The sequence below is a fragment of the Ctenopharyngodon idella genome, chromosome 21 (genome assembly GCF_019924925.1).
Source record: "Ctenopharyngodon idella isolate HZGC_01 chromosome 21, HZGC01, whole genome shotgun sequence".
Classification (NCBI taxonomy): domain Eukaryota; kingdom Metazoa; phylum Chordata; class Actinopteri; order Cypriniformes; family Xenocyprididae; genus Ctenopharyngodon; species Ctenopharyngodon idella.
This window is the reverse complement of record NC_067240.1, coordinates 30,220,397-30,244,412: the sequence shown is the minus strand read 5'-3', so window position 1 is coordinate 30,244,412 and position 24,016 is coordinate 30,220,397. Positions and strand designations below refer to the sequence as shown.

Genomic DNA, 24,016 nt, shown 5'->3' with positions numbered 1-24,016 from the left:
TCTGAAGAAACTATTTGAGTGTTATAAATTACTTTGATGCCTCAAGCAAACATTTTAAAATAAAACTAGAATTAGTTTTCATTTTAAAAAGCATCAGTTTTTTTTTTTTTTTAAACTGAAATTTAACACAATGCACCTACTGTTATAAATAGTAAATTTTTTTGTGCTAATAAAAGACGAGAATATTAGGTGGTCAGGAAATCGTAAAAAAAGACTGTGCTGACATCTAGGTGTTACAGTTATATACTGCAAGCATTGTGCTGGCTTACTAATACATATCTATTACTTTTAACAAATTTTGTAGGATATATTATGGTATTTGAGATTATTAGCTGAATCCTGGATGTTTCTTGTTCTGATGTGCAGTTTACATTGTAGAACAAAACGTCAAAGTATTGTCAAGTTATGTTTACCACAGGCTTTATTTTAATCGTGAACTGAAAAACCCCATTATAAAACCCCATAAGGAACCAGCAGATCCAAGTCTTCTGGGATCTGATGTCATCCCTGCACTGCTCTCTATTGTCCCAAGGCATTTGTTTTGTTTATGTTTTCTGCATTTGTTTCAGAATTAGGCATAGAGTTGGTTTGACTAGCGAGCATTTTAAGAACTGGCTTGCCTTTCCATGGGCCACCACAGAGCCAGGTCTTACGTCGCTGTATACGTCTCATCTTTACCAACAACACTAGCGTGGCAGCGCCAAACACAAACACACCATCAACAATGGCGGACGTTGCGTTACTATTGATGCTCATGGCTTTGTGAACCTACATCAGCATCCAAACACGGCGAATTCAACGTGTTCGTGCAGCTCGCGTACTTGCGTAGACGGAGATTACAATCGAGCTGCTATTAGCTCGATTAGCTGCTATTTCAAAAATGGTGGTCACAAGTTTCTGTTCATCTTGTTGGTCACGGTGACCCTGCCCCCAGCCCCTGGCACAAGCGGTTTTTACTTCTAGACCAGCAATGTTTTGGTGCTGCTTACAAACCACTTTTCCTGGTTCAGAGCTGGTGCTTTGGGAAAAACTGATTCGAAACTAGGCTCTGGCTCTGAACCAGCACTCAAACTGCCTTGGTGGAAAAGGGGTAAGGGTGAGCACCCCCTGCTGGCCTCTCTGACACCTCTTCCAGTTCCAGCAGCAACCTAGTTTTTCCAGGAGGTCTCCCATCCAGGTAATGACCAGGCTAAACCCTGATTAGCTTCAGGGGGTTACCACTCTTGGGCTACAGGGTGATATGGCTGCAGGTGAGAATGATGTGCGAGCTCACCTTGTTCTTCTTGAGCATGTCCATCTCTGCATGTGCCCTGGTGTGTGTGTTGAGCAGTTCCATCTCCTTATCCAATCTGCGCTGGGCCTGATCCAGTTCAGTTTTCTCCCTCTGTAGTTCAATTACTTCTGCCTTCAGACAGTCCACAGTACAGGCCTGCACAGCATTATCAAGCTCCCGCTCCTACGAACACAAACACATTAAAACAAACATATACAAAAATAATGCAGGGTGTCAATGATGTTAGTTTTGTTACTTGCATTTAGTATTGTTTTCTTTCTACAATTTATTTACTAAACAGGGCAATTTAGTGTGAGACAGTAATCCCATAAAAGTGCAGATGGGAGTGGGAGCCATGTCAAGGGCAAAATGGACAAGACACGTGTTTTTGGGCATTAAAGCCCCTATTATGCTTTTTCAAACATTACCTTTCATGCAACGCGTAATGTAGCTGTCTGTGAATGTAAACGATCTGCAAAGTTGTGAAGCCGAAAGTGCACCGTGCACGATAAATAAAGTTATTGTCTCTCAAAAGAAAGACTCTGAACAGCCTAAATGAGTCATCAGGAATTTGAATCCCACTTCCGTGATGGCTATATGTCACTGGGTAACACATTTGCCAAATGCTCGCCTATGGCCTTTATTGGCTGCCCGTGAACAACGTCTACTTTGACCAACTCTCAAACGCTGTTGCTGGTTCGTGTTGTGTACATGTCGAGAAGACACGGTTTTCCGCTCTGCAAAAGCAAATTCTCTTTGTAAACACTTCCAAAGGATGAGGATGTGAAGAGGCAGTGGTTAAAATTACCACAGAGATACATATTTTGAGTAATGATAAAGTATGGAGCAAGATTTGTTTTACAAACTTTAATGTTGCATCAGTCATTCATGTTAGTGCTCGGCTAACGTATGCACTGTTATTGATACTGTTAATAATACAGTTCCCACATGTGCACCGCAATAAATTAGAAATATACACATCGGTTTGTTGATGGACATACACTTATTAATGCTGATGGTAAGCAATTACAGTTGCAACATTTCATCATGAACGTAAAACTGAGTAGCGTATCACTGAGAGACGTCCTGCTCAAGTCGTCCTTGTGATGAAGGCTCGGGTTGAATAACTAGTTCTTCCAATGTTTCATTATCGGACTCTCGCTCGGATTGATATGGTAAAATCGATGCCATCGTTACTGTATTTACAGTGTGTACAATTGCTGAGCTTTAGGAAACATCCGGAGCTGAAGTTCTGTTATGGTAATGGGCGTTTTGCTTCCAAAAGCACTATAAGCTGTAGACCAATCACAACAGACTGGGCCGTTTAGCCAATCAGAGCAGAGTAGGCTTGTGGAAACAAGGGATTTAGAGAGTGAAGCATCGGACGAGTAGTTTGAGAGTCATTGAAAAGTTCAATGTATATTATGAGAAAATGAAAGCATTTTTGACCTTTGATGCATGTAAACCTATTGTAGGAGACCTCCAAAACAAAATTAGGAACCTTTAAAAATAGCATAATAGGGGCACTTTTAATAATAGTGTATATACCAACTGACTACCACAAATATTAGTAAATTATACTCCAAACATAAATTTACATCTAAGAGGGAAAACAAACACATATGCAATAAGGTCAGCCGCAAAAATTACAGTGTCCACTATTTTTTCACTTCTGGTCCATAGTAATTTTAGTTAAGGTTTCAGTTTAGGAAACCAACAGAACATTGACAGATAAAATATATCTAATGCTCAAAGCAAGTCGTCTGTGTGTCTAACCATTTTCTGAAGCTCAGTGTCCAGCTCCTGCAGTCTGCTAGAGGAGCCCTCCAGTTTTTGGAGATCAGACTTGATGTTCTTCAGTTCCTGTTGTTTTTTGGCCTGTATGTCTCTTTTCAGCTCAATGGTTCTCTCTAGACCGGTCTTCTTATCACGGAGATCATCGATGCTTTGCTGCTTCTGTGCCTCTTTCTCCTGCATATCATGCTAAAAACAAGAAATTATTATTAAAAAATGGCAGTACTAAAATTTAACTTTTAAGAATATATGACATTTCAGGATATTTATCTACCATAGTTTGGTTGAGGTCTTTAGAGTCCTGGTCCAGTCTCTCTTTGACTTGTCTGTGGAAGCTCTGGAGCTGACGTTCGTTAAGAGGTGTCCGATCATAGCCCTCCAACTCCAGGGAAGACGCTAAACTTTTCACCTGGGTGTCCCTCTTTTTAATGTTCTCTGTGTGCCTATCTGCCTCCAACTGCAGACGGCCTTCAAATGAACAGAAACAATGATGATGAACAGCTCTGAGAAAGAATAAACTTTTTTTTTTTCCTGCTAAAAATGCATTTTGAACAAAATCACTTGATTTGAAAGTATTAGTTTTTAGTGTATATACAGTGGGTACGGAAAGTATTCAGACCCCCTTAAATTTTTCACTCTTTGTTATATTGCAGCCATTTGCTAAAATCATTTAAGTTCATTTTTTTTCCTCATTAATGTACACACAGCACCCCATATTGACAGAAAAACACAGAATTGTTGACATTTTTGCAGATTTATTCAAAAAGAAAAACTGAAATATCACATGGTCCTAAGTATTCAGACCCTTTGCTGTGACACTCATATATTTAACTCAGGTGCTGTCTTTCTCAGCTGTGTTTGATTATACTGATTGGACTTGATTAGGAAAGCCACACACCTGTTTATATAAGACCTTACAGCTCACAGTGCATGTCAGAGCAAATCAGAATCATGAGGTCAAAGGAACTGCCTGAAGAGCTCAGAGACAGAATTGTGGCAAGGCACAGATCTGGCCAAAAATTTCTGCTGCACTTAAGGTTCCTAAGAGCACAGTGGCCTCCATAATCCTTAAATGGAAGACGTTTGGGACGACCAGAACCCTTCCTAGAGCTGGCCGTCCGGCCAAACTGAGCTATCGGGGGAGAAGAACCTTGGTGAGAGAGGTAAAGAAGAACCCAAAGATCACTGTGGCTGAGCTCCAGAGATGCAGTCGGGAGATGGGAGAAAGTTGTAGAAAGTCAACCATCACTGCAGCCCTCCACCAGTCGGGGCTTTATGGCTGAGTGGCCCGACGGAAGCCTCTCCTCAGTGCAAGACACATGAAAAAACACCTGAAGGACTCCAAGAGTCCAAGATCATGCTGTGGGGGTGTTTTTCAGCTGCAGGGACAGGACGACTGGTTGCAATCGAGGGAAAGATGAATGCGGCCAAGTACAGGGATATCCTGGACGAAAACCTTCTCCAGAGTGCTCAGGACCTCAGACTGGGCCGAAGGTTTACCTTCCAACAAGACAGTGACCCTAAGCACACAGCTAAAATAACGAAGGAGTGGCTTCACAACAACTCTGTGACTGTTCTTGAATGCCCAGCCAGAGCCCTGACTTAAACCCAATTGAGCACCTCTGGAGAGACCTAAAAATGGCTGTCCATCAACGTTTACCATCCAACCTGACAGAACTGGAGAGGATCTGCAAGGAGGAATGGCAGAGGATCCCCAAATCCAGGTGTGAAAAACTTGTTGCATCTTTCCCAAAAAGACTCATGGCTGTATTAGATCAAAAGGGTGCTTCTACTAAATACTGAGCAAAGGGTCTAAATACTTAGGACCATGTGATATTTCAGTTTTTCTTTTTTAATAAATCTGCAAAAATATCAACAATTCTGTGTTTTTCTGTCAATATGGGGTGCTGTGTGTACATTAATGAGGAAAAAAAATGAACTTAAATGATTTTAGCAAATGGCTGCAATATAACAAAGAGTGAAAAATTTAAGGGGGTCTGAATACTTTCCGTACCCACTGTAGTGTACTTTAGGACTGCAATAATAATCTATAAAACCAAAATTTGCCAACATTAAAGTTTATTATTTAATTAATGTGGATTTCATTAGTGAAGAAAATTTGCAGCAGTAGTAATTTCAATGAAAAAAAAAAAAACACATTAATTAAGGCTGCTTGACTATGGCAAAAATCATAATCACAATTATTTTGGTCACTACTGAAATCACGATTATTTAACACGATTATTGGGGGGGTGATACGATCAAAGTCTTATTTCATGATATGATTCATTTTAGATATCAGTAAAAATACTACAAAAAACGCTACAAAAAAAACCCCGCTAAAAAAGGCTACAAAAACTAATATTAGGTTAACTAATGTAGATTAGTAAAAAGTCCTCAAAACAGCTACAGAAGACAAGTAAACAGTCAGCAATACATTAAGAACAAACAAATTAATTAAATGGACAAATAAATACAACAGAACAAAACTACAAATTAAATAAACAGAGCTTTAAGTTTCTTCAGAAAGATGGTATTCAGGTAAGTAATAGCCTACAACAGAAACTAATGAAATGTAAAATAACATTGCATAGTCTTCACTGTGTACATTAAATATAGATTAATCCTTATTTAAGCTACAAAAGCTATTAATTCAAGAGCAGAGAGTGATTTTATCTTTGTCTTTTGTTGTTTGATTAACCTTAATGACACAGACTGAAGCAGTAATATTGGGCTGCTGTCACTTTGAGAGCTAATGCACAGATCCAATATACTGTTACACATGCGTTTTGTTTCTCAACAGTTTAATATCACTTAAGACATAACCGACTGTGTTTACAAGGATACATACCAAAACGACATTTTGATTTTTTTGTGTGTAGGCTATGTTACCGTTTAGAAGCGAATCCGAAGCCCACAGTATACTTTGCGCGTTCCACTCCGTCTCCATCACAGAATGGCGCCTGTGGAACAGTGTCTCTTTCGCGGCTTAATGAGCTTTTAATTCCACTGTTTAATATCAAACAACGAACGAAAGCGCACCGCTGAATGTAGCAGCAGCACAAAAATCATTGGAAACTAAATTCAAAATCGAAAATCAATTACGATTTATTGCACAGCCCTACATTTCATGAATGATGAAGGCCACAAAGTGAGACAAAAGCAAAAATAAATGTGTTCAACACAAGTTGTCCAAAGCATGAGACGAAAGCACTTTATATGAGCACTTCTAAAAAGGTCATGACGTGAGCATGCTTTTATGTGGCCTGCAGGTTGCCACATCAAGTGCTTGCGTTATTTAATTGGGTTAAAAGATTTTTTCCCCACTTAATCAAAGAAGTATTGAACAGATAGTTGCAGATAAATAGTTGCTGGTTGCAACTATTGCAACTCGTGTGACATACAATATCAAGTGAGTAGCAAATCAGGCTGTGATGTAAACTACAAAAGGACATTATCATTATTGATTCTTTTAAATACTATAATCCACTGAACAACCATTCAAGCATATATAGAGAACACATGTCCACCACCACAGAAAATAAATGAAGAGCAAATGAGCAAAGGACTACCTTGCTCAACTAGCAGGTAAGATTTGTTGCGGTTCATCCTCTGGCACTCTTGGCCAGCCCGTTCAAGCTCGCGCTGACACTCCGTAAGTCTTCTTTCCTTCTCTTTAACAGTCCGCTGGTGGTTCTGATACATATCCTGCAGCTGATCATCTGAGCCCTGAAACACCTAAAAACACAGCACAACACAGAGTCAGGGCTCCCCAAGAAATGAACAAACGGTGTGACACAAGGCTTTGTCTTAGGCCCTTCGTTTTTCTATCCGTACATGTTCCCTTTAGGCAATAATTTTAGGAAACATGGTATTACTTTTCATTGTTATGCAGATAACCTTATATTTCTCCAGACCAGAGGAAATTCTTTAGTATTGATGGTTGTCTCTCTATTTCATTACAATTTAAGAAGAAATCTTTGGGGAAAGAAAGAGGGAAGGATGAAATAGGGACATGACTCAAGTTGAACCCAAATCTTTCACTACCACTTGACCAAAGCATCAACAGTAATGTTACTTCAATGAAAATACTGTTGAGAACTAACACACAAAAATTTCCATCACCAGTAGTCTAGAAGAACCCTTAGGTAAATTAAGAAAATTGAATGGCTTTTAGTAAGAAAAGCTAGCGGATGGACCCCTCTTTTATTTTTAAACAATAAAACACAAATGACAAAGATGAGAAAGCAAATGCAACCCCCTCGTTTCAATATCAGATGAAAAACAGCAGCAGTACATAAACCAAAACAATCCATAACTGAACATCCTGTACATGTTTTCTATGCAAAACACTTCCTCTGCCTTCATATGATCATTATCTGGCTTTTATGACTAATTCTGATTCTGAGGGCAGCGAAAGTGTTATAACTGATGACTGTTTTTTTTTTTTAATAAACTTTGGTTACCTGCTCCATCTTTTCCTCTAGTTCCTGGTTATCATCCTCCATCTGTTTCTTCCTGCTTTCCAGAGCTTTGATGTCATTATCCAACTTCATTACTTTGCTGAGGCTGCTGTCAATGTCATACAATCGGTTCTAAAAATATGGGGAAAGTGTGTTTGGTGAATATACATAACATGACTGCATACGTGTATAGGCTAAAAATGAATTGACTATTTTACAACAGCTTTGATCTTTTGCTCATCAACTCAGTTGATTAATTATGTGAAGCTTCTGTTTTTGCACTGTCAGACTTATCAATAATTTAGGATCAAATTTATCTTTTAGTTTGTATCTAAAGTTTCAAATAAAAAGAAAAAAAATTGTCTTGATGACTTTTTTTTATTAGTAAAGAATTTAAATGACTGTTTTTTTTGTTGTTTGTTTTTAAAAAGCCTACAAATTAGCCTACAAAATCTTGTGTCTCACCTCCAGTGGGTCAATCTGATTCTCGATGCGTTGGACATTCTCTTTGGAGGAAGACAGCTGAGCCTCTTTAGTGGTCAGCAGCTCTCTAATCTCTTGGGCCTTTTCTTTGTTCTGTTTTAGGTACTTGAGCTCCATCTGGCAGGTTTTAACCGTATTGGCCTGCTTCAGCCTCAACGTTCGCAGAGTCTCCAAAACCTTAATGTACCTTCAAGCAAAAGGTTGTGGTTATTTTCAGCCATTCATTTGTGATGCCAGCTTAAAGGGTTAGTTCACCCAAAAATGAAAATCTCCTACGCTGTTGACGTTGTAGACACATTGCAGAGCTTTCAGGTTCTACGTCAGAATGCCGACTCATTATTGGCCGGCTCCTGCGTCACCATCACACGCATGTGTCGAGCTGCTCACGTGAACAGCGGCGGCCAATACTGAGCCGGCATTTGGACATAAACACGGAAGCTCTGCACTGCGTTTACTGCGTCAACTGTGTAAGAGACTGACAGGGAAGAGAAGAAATCGATGAATAAAGTTGTTGTTTGTGTTTTGTTTTTGTGCAAAAAAAGGATTCTCGCTGCTTCATAACATTAAGGTTGCACCACTGAGACTATTTTAATGATGCCTTTACTACTTCTCTGGACCTTGTATGTGGTCATTTCATTGCTTTGTATGGGAGATAAAAACTTTCGGATTTCATCAAAAATATCTTAACCCTTTAAGGTTAAGTTTTAAGTTTCAATTTTTAACCCTTCAAAAATAATTAACCCTTTAAGGTTGAACCACTGCACTATTTTAACGATGTCTTCACTACCTTTCTGGGCCTTGAAAGTGGTAATTAAATTGCTGTCTTTCATCAAAAATATTTTCATTTGTGTTCTGAAGATGAATGAAGGACTACCATGAGGATGAGTAATTAATGACAGAATTAAAAATTTTTGGGTGAACTAACCCTTTAATATGAGTAAAAGACGCAACATGACAAGCCAATGTGGAAAAAAAAAGTAACTGAATACTACAAATTTAGTTTAGTAGATTTTACATATATTTAACTTCAGATAGGCTGGTCATCAACATATTTGTTTGGATAAATTATAAAGTGGTGTTTTTGTGAATTAAACAGTGTTTCTGAATGAAACTTATCAGTGAATGAATCGTTTCATTTATGTTCATTGTTTCAGTTGTAAACAATTGTTGTTGTTGTTGTTGTTTTTTTAACAAATCAGCTTAGCCAGCAAATTAGTAATTTGCCAACAAGATAGGCACTCATTTATCGCCATCTGCTGGTGTAGGCCTACAGAATTACAGAGCCATAGAGTCAAAGCTTTGCTGGCATCTTGAGCATTTATAGTATTTACAAAACATATATTGTGTAGATAATAAACAACATTTATAGGGTAAAAAGATAAAAAAAAAAAAAAAAAAAACTATATACAAATATCAAAGTTTTAATAAAAAATTATGAATTTAAAAAGACTTTAGAAAGGGATGAGGCCTATATTATTTAATATACTGTATATATATTAACATTAATGATTAAAACTTAATTTGAATACTGTCAAGGGCATGAGATATCTATGCAGCAAAAATCAATTTTTAATTTGAGATATTCTAGATAGTATTCAAAAATGACTAGATGAAAATGAGAAAGCATTCAATGCTGTTCCCATTAAACATGTGAAAGGGACCATTTAATTCTAAGGGCCCTATTTTAACGATCTAAGCGCATGGTCTGAAGCGCATAGCGCAAGTGCGCTTAGGGCGTGTCCGAATCCACTTTTGCTAGTTTAAGGACGGGAAAAATGGTCGGCGTGCCCGGCGCATGGTCTAAAAGGGTTGTCCCTATTCTCTTAATGAATAATGGGTGTGTTTTGGGCGTAACGTGCAATAAACCAAACAGAGTCTCATCTCACATACCTTTTAAAAGACAGTTGCGCTCGCGCCATGGCGGATTCGCTATTTACATGGCAGAATTTGCAAGCGGAAAAACTGAACGCTTCTCTAGTGAGGAAACGGATCTGCTCGTGCATGAGGTTTGTGCATGCGAGCAGACCATCTACGGGAAAAGGCGGATTCCACCAAAGCATTTTTATCTTTATGCACATGATAATAATCTTTTACATTGTAAATCTTTTATTTTTAATATTTACATGTTTGTGTGCTGCTGCCCTATGTGTGTAATAAGCAGAGTGTACCCGTGTTGTGCACCCGCATATAGGCACATATTACTAACACGCTCTTTAAATAACAAAACAAATATTGCGCCATGGACTTTAGACCAGGTTTCAGTTGGTCAATGGTGCAGTCTATTTCAGTTGCCTCAAAATAGTAACACGCCAACAATGCGCCTGAACACACCTCGATTTCAGACCAGCACGCCCATGGGCGAACAAATGGGCGCAAATGCATTTGCTATTTAAACAACGTGGTGCAAGATGTGAAAATGATAACTGCATCGGGCTGAAACTAGCAAAAAACAATTGCGTCGCCCCTGGCGCCGCATTGCCCCAGGTGCACGATAGGGCCCTAAGGGTCAGAAAGAGGATACAAAATGAAACACTAAAATATGATGCAAATGGTACCAAAAGAGTCATATGTGGACCTCAGGAAAAAGGAACATCAATTAAAAGTATGATATGACCCTTTTAACGACTGAAAGCTTCTGTGAGGAATCTGTTGTCCAGATACAAATACCTTGTGGCTGAGAAGATCTCATCAAACTTCTGTTTGAGGGCTTTCCCTTCACTGAGAGGCCAGTTGGACTCCTCTTGGTGGCAGAAGATGACATGGTTGATAACAGCTTTGGAAACGCCCAGGGATGCGATCATCTCACGGTCTATTTCAGCACATTTAGAGCTCAGACTCACTTTCTCTCCATGCCTGACATCAGGAGAGGTCAAGACATATTAATATCAAACAAGCGAATGAGTCCTTCAAACAGGGACAATAAAGTACACTTTTCAAGGGCCAAGTATTACTATTTTTACTGTATTTTTGATCAAATAAATGCAGCCTTGGTGAGCATAAGAGACAAGGATTTGACAACTTACTTGATTCTGGTAATGACACCCTCAAGAGTTTTAAACTCCGTTTTCTTGCCCTTCTGTGTACTTTGCATAGACCTCTGAACGGCCACAGCATCGCCATTCACGTCTCTAAACTGGAGTCTGATCTGCGCCCGTACATCCGTCTCATGAGCATCCTAAAACAGACCAACATTATCTATTAAACTCTATAAAAACAAAGTGTCATACTGCCCAGCTCTTGCATGGACAATATGAACCAGTGTTTGTAAGTTTGAAAAAGTTCAAGACAACATGCAAAAATACCTGTAATTCAGAACATTTCTACAACAGCTTATATTTGTTTACTTAAATTACTCTTGTCAAGGACCTACTTTGGGATCGTGGACAAAGGTGTTCCCTTTACTTCCTGGTGGAAAGTCTCCTGAAGTGATGTATTTGAGACACTCGATGATGGTCTGGAAATTCATAAAAAGAAATAGTTAATATCCACCTTTTTCCTACGCCTCATGACACTTTGTGTGAATTATGGGCGTAACTTTCGTTAAACTGTAAACAATCAGCGAAAGGTTCGCTCTATGAACGCAATAAGCATTTTCAAAAACTGTGTACAATGAGGAAGCATTATTCTACTCACCCTTCAACCATTGAACATTAAAAAGACATTTAAAAGCGTAAAAGTATTAACAAATTACTACCACAGACCATGAATAACAGCAGCAATAATACGGACGCGCTAAATATCACCGTGTCTATATTGTACGTTGCCTTAATCAAAAATGTTCATTAACAGAAACATAGCGTGATAATACTACAAAATTATTTCTGCCATTTTGACATTGACATTTACCTGCTTTAGAAACATTCCAGTAAACACTGCTAATAGGGATTAGAAGTGAAAAGGGGAGACAATTACATTTTAAAGCATCTGTGTGAAAACAAACCTAGTTTGGTGAGGATTTGGGGAGAACAACGAAAGATTCTTATGCATTCCAGTAAATTATTAATGGGATATACCGTAAATTAAAATCGGGAGAACAGACCACAAATGCACATGTCCTTTTCATTGTGTTACAGTGAAATACAAAGGAAAAAACTAAATAATCAGAAGGAAAAGAATGCAGTGACTGAAAAGAGCTCTTGCCATTGAAATAGAGTCACATTAAAATACCAAGTGTTACATTATGTCTGAACATGAGAACAGCTCATTCAGTTAAACTGACGGATAAAGATTATTGTAGCGCAACCTTATGATTTGAAATCATCTTTTTGAGTGGAACTTCCTCAAACCGCAAGTGCCACCCATAATCTAAAATGCACAAATGAAGATCTTTTTGATGAAATCTGTCCCTCCATTGACAGCTACGCTACTAAAACTTTTTAAAAAAAGATTGTGTTCAAACTAATTCATGTGAATTGAGCGGTTTAGTCAAAGATTATAGAATAACACAATACGCGTCACTCGTATTGTTTTGAATGGGAGAAAGTGCAACGCGCAATATGGCGGAATAAGTCCCGCCTTCTAAATAAGAGCCAATCGCCGATTGGTAAAGTCATTGCGTCACTGCAGCGGCCGCTAGAAGCTCCGGTTCCTATAGAAACAGTCAGACACGCACCTCCGAAATGAGACACAAGAGACGCACATTTAGGACTGCGCATGAGCTTGACCCAGCCTGAAAAATACAGTTTTTTGTCATGATTCGAGCATTTAGAAACAAAATTTATGAGGCAGTTATTGTCAGATTTCATTGGTGATTTCAAATATGAAATTTAATCGAAAGCTTGGCAAACAGCTTTGGAGAATTTGATGTTTTCCCATTCAAAGAGATAGGAACTGCACTTGAATGCCTGAGAGGCGTTTCAAAGATGGCCGCTGGGTGAAATGACTTGTCTTAAAGGGACTTTGGTTTAGTCCAAATTTTCTGAAGAGAAACGATCGGTTTATATGATGAATAGATTGAATTTAGGCTTTTATTCACATATAAACATTCATCAACTCACACTTCAGTGGTAAATGGAAGCTCAAGCATGTTTGAGAACTAATGAGGTTCATTCTCGTGTGTTACACAGCACATCTGAGCTTGTTTATGTTTGCTGATCAATGTTTATATGTGAGTAAAAGCCTAAATTCAATCTGTTCATCATATAAAGCGATTGAGTCTCTTCTGAATATTTGGGCTAAATCGCTCAATTCATATTAGTTTTACGATCTCTTTATGAACAGTCGAGTAGTTGTCAGTGGAGGGGAAAAAATCTTTCAGATTTAATCAAAAAAAATATCTTAATTTGTGTTCTGAAGATGAATGAAAGTCTAATGGGTGTGGAACGACACGAGGGTGAGTAATTAATGACAGAACTTTCATTTTTGGGTGAATAAAAGTACATTTGTTTTTGTATTTTATCTTTCATATAATTCTTATAATTCTAATTATATGGAACATATATTTATAATGGTTTCTGTCCTTACATTTTTCCTTTTAAAGTTGGCATGAAATGGAAGTTATAGTGTTTTCTTCCCTATTGTGACATATATCAGAGTGAAACGGCTCTTCGAATAAGAATAAGTGTTGGGCAGGACTTGATTTTCTTCATCGGGAATTGAGGTGCAAAAGTGTTCACATCCCCATAGAACTTGAAATTACAACTTGTAAACTCTAAATAGTGTGAAAGCTATGATATTTACCTTGTGACCACTGCAGATTCATTTTGCAATTGATTGTGTTACCACATAAACGCATAATTCCGAGTCTGAAGACATGAACAGCTCCGAGTAGAATTTCTCTAAATTACGGTAATTATGACACGGTGTGAACGCAGCATTGATTTGGATTGGTTGTTGTTTGCTATTGTTCTATCTCATGTAAATGACAGGTCCCGCCCTCACGTCATCAGAGAACAGAAGGTCATGGATAAATCATTAATAAATACTGCAATATTCCATTAAAAAGATCTGTCCATTTTCCTTTCATGGTGACTTAAAGCTCTCCACCACTGTCAAATGTTAGTGTGTAGACTTGTATACATCTCTTCTAATTACTGTCTTTTAAATTATACACTCACATAAAGACTGACAGGAAAATACAAACCGTTTTTCCAGCTCCATTAGGTCCCACAAGCACCGTCAGAGGGCTGAAGAAGGAGATCACTTGTTTGTCTTTATCCTCAACTCCAAAACTCCTCACTCCCAGAATACTCATCTTTTCAATCTTTGACATTTTGGACCAGTGCTTTGACTTGTTGCCTTGAAATGATATAAAAGTAAAATTAAATATCAGTGCACACAATTAAAACTTCACATTTAGATAACGAGAACTTAAAAATGATATTGTCAGTACAACAGGCATATATGGTTTTAAAACAGTCATTTATAATGACGACAGAATCGTTATAAAGTGCAACTGAGCTAGCAAAACTACAATAAATACATTAACATAGCTATAAAGTTGCATAAAATTTTATTAAAATAACTCACACAGGACAAATAACGCTGTAATCTCCACGTAAACTGTAATAGTTTGTTTTGACTGCAGGCAGCCAGTCAGTAAGTCAGTCGTGTGTTTCCCGCGTCGGCGCAGTGACGTTCTTCCGTATTCAACTCCGCGTCACGAGAATCATCTAGAAACTACATATCCCACAATGCAATTTAATAATAAATAAAAAAGAGCGATTCTTTTTATTTATTTATTTATTTATTTATTTATTTAATAACCAATACATAAAACACAAGCAATTGTATTTATAATTAAATAAAAGAAATTATATTAACTTATTTTCCCCGCCCATATGACCATATACAATTTCATTTAATAAAATTGTTTTGATTTTTAGGGACACTTCCTACAGCTGAATTTTCAAAAAGTGAACTTTGTAGTATTATTCACATTATGGCCTACATTAAAGCAGGATTTGTTGAAGTGGTGTGCTATTTTGAACACAGCCAATGTAAGATTAGTAGTTGGAATAGCTTTAAGAACTAGTATGGGTTACTAGCAGCACATCTATCAGCTTATCAAAACATTTCAAATGCTCATGTCATGAGATGCAACTTTCCTGAGGAAACCGTCTTGTCGGTTTAATAGATTCAGTGTGAACACTACCAAGTTTGGTTTGTAGATGTGGCTGAAGAGCATTAAGCATGTGTGAAATGGTCGAATCGTGTTCGCGTTTTCAAGGATTTCAAAGGCTCACAGTGTACAGAGACCTGCAAACCTCCACCCACAATCGCTCAGATCTGCACAACCTTCCCTCTCATGCTGTTTCTTGTCTGTAAGTACTCCAAAGTAGGATCAATATAATTTAACATTCACTGACCATATAAAACTGTTTGAATTCTTATTGACGCGTACATGTTCTGATGTGCGGAGTCACATTTGATATTACGGAGGCTTCTCAAAACGACAAAATTCCGTAATTGCAAATTATTCTCAATTATATTTTATACAAATATATAATTTCAAAATGATTGTTTTTTTCCCCCAGCATATTTCGGCAGGCACATTTCCCATTTAAAGTTTATTGTCGTTGTCATTACCACATCCGTCCACTTGGTGGTGGTGTTTCGCTGCTGTTTGATAAGGATGTTCAGTTTACCAACTACGTTTTGTAAGTATATTTATAGAAAACGGAGATCATCAAATCGCACTTGATATGAAAAAGAAGATGCTCAAATGAGATTCCAGCTGAAGAGAATGAGTAGAATCACGGGTGTGAGGAGATATATATATATGGGGGTGGTAACTGTTTTCAATTTTTTAAGATGTAAATTATTCCTGTGATCAAAGCTGAATTTTCAGCATCATTACTCCAGTCTTCAGTGTCACATGATCCTTCTGCAAACAACTCTAATATGCCGATTTGCTGCTCAGTTGTTATTATTGATTATTTTTTGTGCTCTCTTATTAATAATGGTTTTTATTATTATCAATGTTGGTTAAAAAAAAATAAAAAAAAATTGCTACTTAATATTTTTGTGGAAACTGTAAGACATTTATTCAGGATTATTTGATGAACAGAAAGTTCAAATTATCATAATTTATTTGAAATATAACTATTTTGTAACATTAACTATCATTTTAAACAATTTAATGTGTCCATGCTGAATAAAAATATTGTTTATTTACTTATTTATTTAATATTACTTACCTCAAACTTTTGAATGGTAGTGTGTTACAGTTTCCACAAAAAGGTTTTAGTTTTTAACATTGATAATAAGAAATGTTTATTGAGTAGCAAATCAGCATATTAGAATGATTTTTGAATGATCATGTGACACTGAGTAATGATGCTGAAAATTCAGTTTTGATTGCAGGAATAAACTAGATTTAAAAAAAAAAAAAAAAAAATGGTGAAGACCATTTTTGATGTTGTCTTGAGAAAGCCTGACCAGAAAGTTTAAAAGCTTGAACTTTAAAGGTTTTCAGTTTGAAGTAGTTTGAAGGTGTTCAATTGCAAGTAGTTTGAAGTTTGAATATTTTGAAGGCAATAGAGTCTATCAGGAAAAAAAAAAAAAAAGCATTATGTATGGATGTATGTTGCTATTCCCAGCTCCCCCCCAAAAAACTGTTCCAACTGTGCTGTTTTTCTTTATAGCATTGCAGCACATGGGTAAGGGAGATGACACTATACGCGAGGCACTTCACCATCTTAGAGACCTAATGGATTATGCACATCTCTTCACATTTGTAAGTAACTTGCTCAGTGAACATAAACATGACAATCTTACTTAGGGTGCATCTCAGTCAGCTCCATAGCTTCCTAGGTTGTGAATCATTATATCATGTACATGAATTTGGGCACTGGTCAGGGTAGCATTTCCATAAAGCATAGTAAGCCTAAGTTGATCGTAGAGAGTATTGAGATCTTTATTATTTTTTTAACATTATTTAAAATACATTATGATAAATACTTAGCTTGTTAAATATAAGTGCAACATTTCAGCCGAAAATAAATTATAAATGTTAGCTATATTATGTACATTACTTGTCTAGTGGTGTATATTTATGCTGACATATAATTAATGGTTTGTATTTTCAATATACATCTATGCGTGTCTATAGTGAGTTGGCTCACGTGATTAAGGTCTCACTCTTTAGACCTTCTGTTAAGGAAACACGGGCTGCGTCCGAAAGCTTAAAATGCTATTTCATGCATTCTGACTTATTTACACTGTTAAAGAGTTGGATTATCATGCTAAACATGGCCAAAGTTTCAAAACACGAGTTGGACGAATGACAGAGTATTTCTGTGCCAAAAATACTTTTCCAAATCCTCACGAATTTAGGGGTTTGTTTTTTTCAAGTATCGGCCTGAGTGACGTAAACGGGGGCGGAATTCCTTATAAGGGCACTTCTCCTGAAAGGGCGCGCGCGCACACGTCGACCAGAGCGAGAGAACAAGAGCACGCCCATCAACGCGCGTTCGGGTTTACGGAAGTCGTCGGCAGCGCTGCACAGGTCACAGGAATTCACAAAATCAACAATGTCACCAAAGAAATGTGTTTTTGGTTGTGAGGGAAAGATAACCTTCCTGCCTTCCTTCCTTCCTTCCTTCCTTTCTTTCTTCCTTTTTACTGGTTAAAATTAACGGAGAATATCTCGTGTTTTTCCGTGGCTGTTCGAGCCCTCGGGATCGGCGCTAATGGTTTTATAAACGAGGCCCAGTTCTACGCTGGATTTACAGATCGTTTGAAACTGAAAGATGGAGCGGTCACAGCGGTAATGATCCCGGTCATGAATCGGAACCACAGGTGGTGAGTAAAACTGCATCAAATGTCTGTTTTGTTGGCAATAGGCTCCTAAGTGCATATAATGTAAACAATACGAACATAGTGAATTCATAAATTCATTATTCATCATTCACTATACGCTATATTCATTATAGTGATTCAAAAGTTATCCATGGATAATGCGATGGTGTATTCCGTGTTTAAATATATTGCTTGCAGCCGATCTCTACACAAAAGCTGCGCGTGCTCGTGACAGTTCGTCTCTCTACCTCCGCTCACACGTCACGCCTCCAGGCACTCGGCTGTTTTCGGAAAGACTCGGTACAGCGTATGTATCTTTTATAACTATTTATAAAACTAAAGACTTTTCGGCAATATGAAGGGTGCTATACTACTCTATAGGTACTTAAGATTAACATGAGATTGGCAGAAACTGTGTGTGATACCCCCCTTTAAAAAAAAAGCTGCCTTCGGAGGATGCTTTCCAAGGTAGTAAGGCATCAAGGCACGTCCGAATCTAATGTTAGCTTCACTTCTTGTCTCCTGAGAGACCTTCATCTGATCGATTTTTGAAGGCAGCATAGATGTATCCTTTGATGCCTTTGATATCCCACAATCCTGCGTTCCATTACGTGACAGTTGAGCTAAAAAATAAAGATGGCGTATGAAAGTTGCGGCTGGTGGTCAGTTTGTGTGTAAATGTATGTTTTTGACCAATGTTTTCCACTTATGTCATTTCTAGTTAGAAATTTCTACTGTAGTAATTAAATATTTGCTTAGTTCTCACCAAAGCTTGCTCTGTTTTGCTGTAGATCATCAAACCGTTATGGTGCCTCAGAAGACTGTCCGAAATCAATTTCGTGAGGTACCTTCACGCACAAACACTGCCTACAAAGTCATTGTCTGTAAAGGCAGTGAGGCAACAAGTCAGCTGCCAAAATACACTGAGCATTGATGCTCCCTGGTTTTCACAGTGCATAGTTGGACTTTTTAGGGAGCGTACATTTCAGTGAACATTTGGAAGGGTTTCGCGATTGAGACAGCCCAACTCCCTGATCAGTGCCTTGACTACTGAACTAGGGAGCTGATTGAGATGCACCCTTAAAAAAGATTGTCAATTGTCCTTTGAAATTTCTACATTTACAATATAAACAAACCTTTTTTTTTTTTAAAGATTCACACTATAATTTCTTGCTTCTTTTAAAGGACATGAACCCAATATATGTACCAAATGTGCATATTGAAAGCGGAGAGGTGAGTGAAACTGAAATTTGAAGTGTTTGAGATATCATATACCGTATATGAGCAAGATTGGGCCTGTTTTCTTTCAGATGTGCAGCTGTAAAGAATTCATTGCTCAAGAGCTTCTCAAGACATTAGTTTCAGCAGAAATCACTGATCAAGACGGCGCTGTCGAACCACGCACTGCCCTTAGACTCTTACAGCACAATATCAGATTTCTCCTTCAGAATTTGGTAAGATAGTTGTCTTTCTCTCTGTCTCTCTCTGTCATATGTGTCTTGGAAGTTGGCCCAATGATGTATTGAGCTATGTGTATTTTTCTTCCCTTTATGCAAGATCGGAGAACACTGTCTAAAAGACAAAGTCATGGTTCGCAAGGTTAATTTGAGGACTAATCAAGAGCTGATGTTCATCCGTCGATGTTTCGCATTTTTCCAAGACTGGATGTCCAAATGCCTAACCAGCAGTGACTTTTGATTCATTCACTTTGACTTCTATTTAGTTGATTGCAATAAATAGCTGTTTAAATGTCTATCTCTTGCTTTTATACAGGAAATGGCTTAACAGGACAACCTAAAAGTTGAAATCTAATAATAAGTGCTTTCGACCACATGTTACTATGTGATTTCTTTAATAATACTGCAATAAATAATAATGTGTGACCGTAACTTGGGAAGCTTTCTCTTTGATGTGATTTTGGTACACTATATTTATTTGCACTCTTAAAAAGAAAGGTTTCAAATGGGGGTTTTGCAGCGATGCCATTAAAGAACCATTTTTGGTTCCCCAAAGAACCTTTCAGTGAACAGTTCTTAAAAGAACCTATTTTTTGTCTTAGTGTAAAGAACATTTTAATATTCTGAAGAACCTTGGCAAGGTTCCATGGATGTTCCAAGGTGCCAGTAATTTTTAAGAGTGTAGATAACTTGTTCAGGTAGTAAAGTTGGCAGTAGAGGGCAGTGTCCCTCAAACTACCATGGGCTGCCACTTCATTTTAACAGAACAAATAGCTGCCAGTGAAATGAGGTTGGATGTGATTAGATAATGAAGTAAGTAGTAAGTTACAAGATTATATCTTAAAAGCAGCACAAATGACCTTTTATTAGTTTCTATTTCCTGTCTGGCTGTGTTTGCTCTATAAAACAAGCTAGTGAAATAAATAGTCCTCTTTGGCCATCTTGCTTGTGTGAGACATTGTCGGGCATGATATGTCTAACACTTGAAAATTTTATATTAATTTTGTATTGAAAAAAATACATATTGTGATGATTATGTAATATAGTTATACATGAGATTTCCACACAAACGTCCCCTAAAGCTGTACTTGAAAGCATCGGTAGATAAACAAAATCTAAGGTAAACAAACTGTAGTTGGTTACTGAATCTAAATTACATGACAAATATTGTAGTTGGTAACGTAATCCATTACATTACACACTTAAGGTAATATAGTCCGATTACTTTTTGATTACTTTTAGATTACTTTGACCTAACTCGTTTATCACATTGATTTGAATAGGATAATCTTGTACCATATTAAAATGAAAATACAAAGAGAAAAAAATATATTCCATTCTTTGTTATTAACAACATGAAGTGCATTTAATAATGCATTACATCAGGGTTTCCCGGTAATTAAATCATTAAGTAATGAAATCATAAAAAATGTCAAATTAAAATAATTTAAAAAATATACACTTTAAAGATTAAAAAAAATTGTTTTGTTTACTTACATATCGTGACCATTTATTGACATCAGAGAACAGTGAAACAGTAATTTTATCATTATTATTTCACTTAATTTTATTACTGACCTAACTTAACTTAAATCTCAGGGGAAATCTCAGGGGATACTTCAAGTAAATATATTAGGTCAAAGAAGTTCAGCTGACAAAAAAGTTGGGGAATCCCTGCATTACATGTAAGTATGAAATGATGTGGATTTGAAGATTTTAATGTGTTTGAAAGACAAAAACCTTTCAAAGACAGTAATACAAGGTTAAATAATTTTTTTTTTTTTTTTTTTTCACCAGAGGGTTAAAAGTGAAATGATTTGTGTAAATACAGTGATCAAATGCCGTGTGGGTCTCAGTTTTCAGTGATCGGCTCATGACGTGGCTGGTCACAAATCATATGTGTGCAGTGGTGTTCTGAAATTAGTTTTTTTTATGTATTTATCCCCCCCCCCCCCCCCCCCCCCCCCCCCCCCCCCCCCCCCCCCCCCACACACACACATTTTCCTGGTTAAATAAACATTACTTTTACATAAGAAAAAGAAACCAGATATAATTCTATTTGTATTTTTACATTAACAATGTAATTAATGTTCTATTTATTAAAACCAAGTATAAATCTCACCAAGTGTTTTAAGCAGTTTTACATTTATTCCAAAATAATAATTAAAGGCAGTAACAATTTAAACAATATATTTTATTTGTGAACTGATTTTCAGCTGTTCTTTTTAATAGTAAATTTATTTTCGGATCATCAGTCATCATGCTCGGTAAACTGGTCACAGACATAATGTACAGTATCGTTAAATTCACCAAGCTGATTGCTCACTAAAACCCCCCCAAAGTCATGTTTTCAGGCTATTTCAAGTTTAATTTTAACATGACATTAAGCGGTGATATCTAAGGGGCTTAGCTGTTTACTTACTTTTTAATTATTCTTCCCATTAATGCCATCATTTTGTTCATTCAGACATATTTGCGAATGTGGAATGCATATGAAAACAAGAGGCGGGATTTATTGCGTGAACCATTCATATCCAATCATAGCGCAATGGAGGCACGTGACCTTCCCCCATTCATTTTCGATTACCCCCCACCAAACCCACTGCACACTTTAGGGTGACTGTTAAAACTCAATTGGATCAGGGGAGGCAAGAGAGACTTGGCGTCCCGCTGTAACTTTACCTGCTGGTGTCACTGTTGCACAGTGTTACTTTAAAAAAAAAAAAAAAAAAAAAACGAGTGATTTATACATGATTTAATGTCACATTTGGTAATATTTGCATTGCTTTATTTTTGTAATATAGATTATTTTCTCATCTGATTTTTTTTTTGTTTGTTTGTTTTTTTTTTTTAGGAGGCACTGCCTCCCTTGCCTCCTGGAAATGCCCCTGATATATTAAATTTTATGGAATGTTTGTCAAAATGCATTGAAAGGGAAAATAAAATACTGTCAGATATTCAAAGGAGATACATCATAAAAGCAAGGTTACAATTTAGTTTGGTAATCATTAAAAACAACAGGGAGCTATTGCATAGAGTACAAGTATGCAGTGTAAAATACATATAAAGGCATACAGTACATGTAGCCCTGCGACCCACACATACAAAGTTCCTTTTCAGGATCCTGAAACAAAAGTGCAGGCAGGTGAAGTGTGGTACGTGGGCAGGAAGTTATTTTGAGGTAGGTTGGGAAGCAAATCAGCTGGATCCGTTGGGAATCGGATGGTTTCTAGCAGACACTACACAGCTCTGTTACACAAAAGAGAGACAGCGAGAGAGGAGGCAGCTCACTAACACTGATTTAACAAGCTTCAGCTAAGACAGATGCTATCTTTCACTGCACAGACTCCACGTTCGGAGACATTGGCTGTGTGTGAAATCTAAAAAATATATATATCGAGAAAAGAAGGCATCAGGGCATGCGATTAAAAGCCAGTTGATTGGGAGATTAAAAGCAGTGTCTGATAGACTGGTTGAAGGAAGTAAATACTTTTATATGCTTTTTGTTTTTACTTACAGTATGATTAATCTACAGAGAAATAAGCATTATAATCAATAATACTATTTTGAAAAAAAAAAATGTTTATCTCAATAGTTCACTTGTCGTCAGATGTGAGGTTGGAGTGTCTTTAAAGCTGGTCTGAAACACATTCAAAAGGTTGGTGTTGGGATGGTTTTTAAAGTGTTAGTTCACCCAAAAAATGAAAATAATGTCATTTATTACTTACCCTCATGTTGTTCTACACCTGTAAGACCTTCGTTCATCTCAAGAACACAAATTAAGATATTTTTGATCTGATGGCTCAGTGAGGCCTCCATTGACAGCAATGTCACCGAACCTCTCAAGATCCAGAAAGGTACTCAAAACATATTTAAAACAGTTCATGTGAGTACAGTGGTTCTACCTTAATATTATAAAGCGATGAGAATACTGTTTGTGCGCCAAAAAAACAAAATAACGACTTTTCAACAATATCTAGTGATGGCGATTTCAAAACATTGCTTAGAAGCTTTACGAATCTTTTGTTTCGAATCAGTGATTCGGAATCAAACTGCTGAAATTACGTGACTTTGGCACTCTGAACAACTGATTCGAAACAAAAGATTCATAAAGCTTCAAAGCAGTGTTTTGAAATTGGCCATCACTAGATATTGTTGAAAAGTCATTATTTAGTTTTTTTGGCACCCCAAAATATTCTTGTCGCTTTATAATATTAAGGTAGAACCACTGTACTCACATGAACTGTTTTAAATATGTCTTTAGTACCTTTCTGGATCTTGAGAAGTTCGGTGACATTTCTGTCAATAGAGGCCTCACTGAGCCATCAGATTTCATCAAAAATATCTTAATTTGTATTCTGAAGATGAACGAAGGTCTTACGGGTGTAGAACGACATGAGGGTGAATAATTAATGACAATTTTCATTTTTGGGTGAACTAACCCTTTAATGGCTTTGAAAGAAGCCTCTTATGCTCACCATGACTGCATTTAATCAAGTAAGTAAATGTAAAAACAGTAACATTGTGAAATATTGTTACAATTTAAAAGATTTTTTTTTTTCTATTTTAATATATTTTGAAATGTAATTTATTCCTGTGATGTAAAGCTGAATTTTCAGCATCATTACTCCAGTCTTCAGTGTCACATGATCCTTCAGAAATCATGCTGATCTGGTGCTCAAGAAACATTTATTATTATTACCAATGTTGACAACAGTTTTTGCTGCTTAATATTTTTGTTAAAACTGTGATACTTTTCCAGAATTCTTGATGAATTTTTTGTAACATTATTAATGTCTTTATTG

At 37.0% G+C, this 24,016-nt stretch overlaps 2 protein-coding genes and 1 long non-coding RNA gene across 6 annotated transcripts in view; 1 reads left to right on the top strand and 2 right to left on the bottom strand.

The window, feature by feature from the left end:
* The window catches only part of LOC127503525 (DNA repair protein RAD50-like), a 95,872-nt gene extending 88,832 nt beyond the window's left edge, over positions 1 to 7,040 (bottom strand). Inside the window, exon 1 of the mRNA XM_051877464.1 lies at positions 6,968 to 7,040. The gene's annotated coding sequence lies outside the window, so the exon portion shown is untranslated. The remainder of the gene's footprint in view (positions 1 to 6,967) is intronic.
* Positions 1 to 14,604, bottom strand: part of LOC127503524 (DNA repair protein RAD50-like) — a 41,200-nt gene extending 26,596 nt beyond the window's left edge. Inside the window, exons 1-11 of the mRNA XM_051877461.1 lie at positions 14,482 to 14,604; positions 14,096 to 14,250; positions 11,384 to 11,467; positions 11,037 to 11,188; positions 10,681 to 10,866; positions 7,996 to 8,200; positions 7,534 to 7,662; positions 6,640 to 6,805; positions 3,342 to 3,535; positions 3,050 to 3,256; positions 1,274 to 1,456 (exon numbers count right to left, since the gene is read on the bottom strand). Of these exons, the coding sequence (XP_051733421.1) occupies positions 1,274 to 1,456; positions 3,050 to 3,256; positions 3,342 to 3,535; positions 6,640 to 6,805; positions 7,534 to 7,662; positions 7,996 to 8,200; positions 10,681 to 10,866; positions 11,037 to 11,188; positions 11,384 to 11,467; positions 14,096 to 14,224 (1,635 nt within the window). The 5' untranslated portion in view covers positions 14,225 to 14,250; positions 14,482 to 14,604. The remainder of the gene's footprint in view (positions 1 to 1,273; positions 1,457 to 3,049; positions 3,257 to 3,341; positions 3,536 to 6,639; positions 6,806 to 7,533; positions 7,663 to 7,995; positions 8,201 to 10,680; positions 10,867 to 11,036; positions 11,189 to 11,383; positions 11,468 to 14,095; positions 14,251 to 14,481) is intronic.
* The window catches only part of LOC127503526 (uncharacterized), a 66,639-nt gene extending 46,996 nt beyond the window's left edge, over positions 1 to 19,643 (top strand). The window contains exons 1-6 of one of the 4 annotated variants that reach the window (XR_007927113.1): positions 14,952 to 15,275; positions 15,489 to 15,611; positions 16,599 to 16,690; positions 18,940 to 18,987; positions 19,065 to 19,208; positions 19,312 to 19,643. This is a non-coding gene — a long non-coding RNA (uncharacterized LOC127503526). Of the gene's footprint in view, positions 1 to 14,951; positions 15,276 to 15,488; positions 15,612 to 16,598; positions 16,691 to 18,939; positions 18,988 to 19,064; positions 19,209 to 19,311 lie in introns of those variants that run through there. The other 3 variants (XR_007927112.1, XR_007927111.1, XR_007927110.1) reach the window with 3 other exon arrangements.
* The last annotated feature ends 4,373 nt before the right edge of the window (positions 19,644 to 24,016 follow it).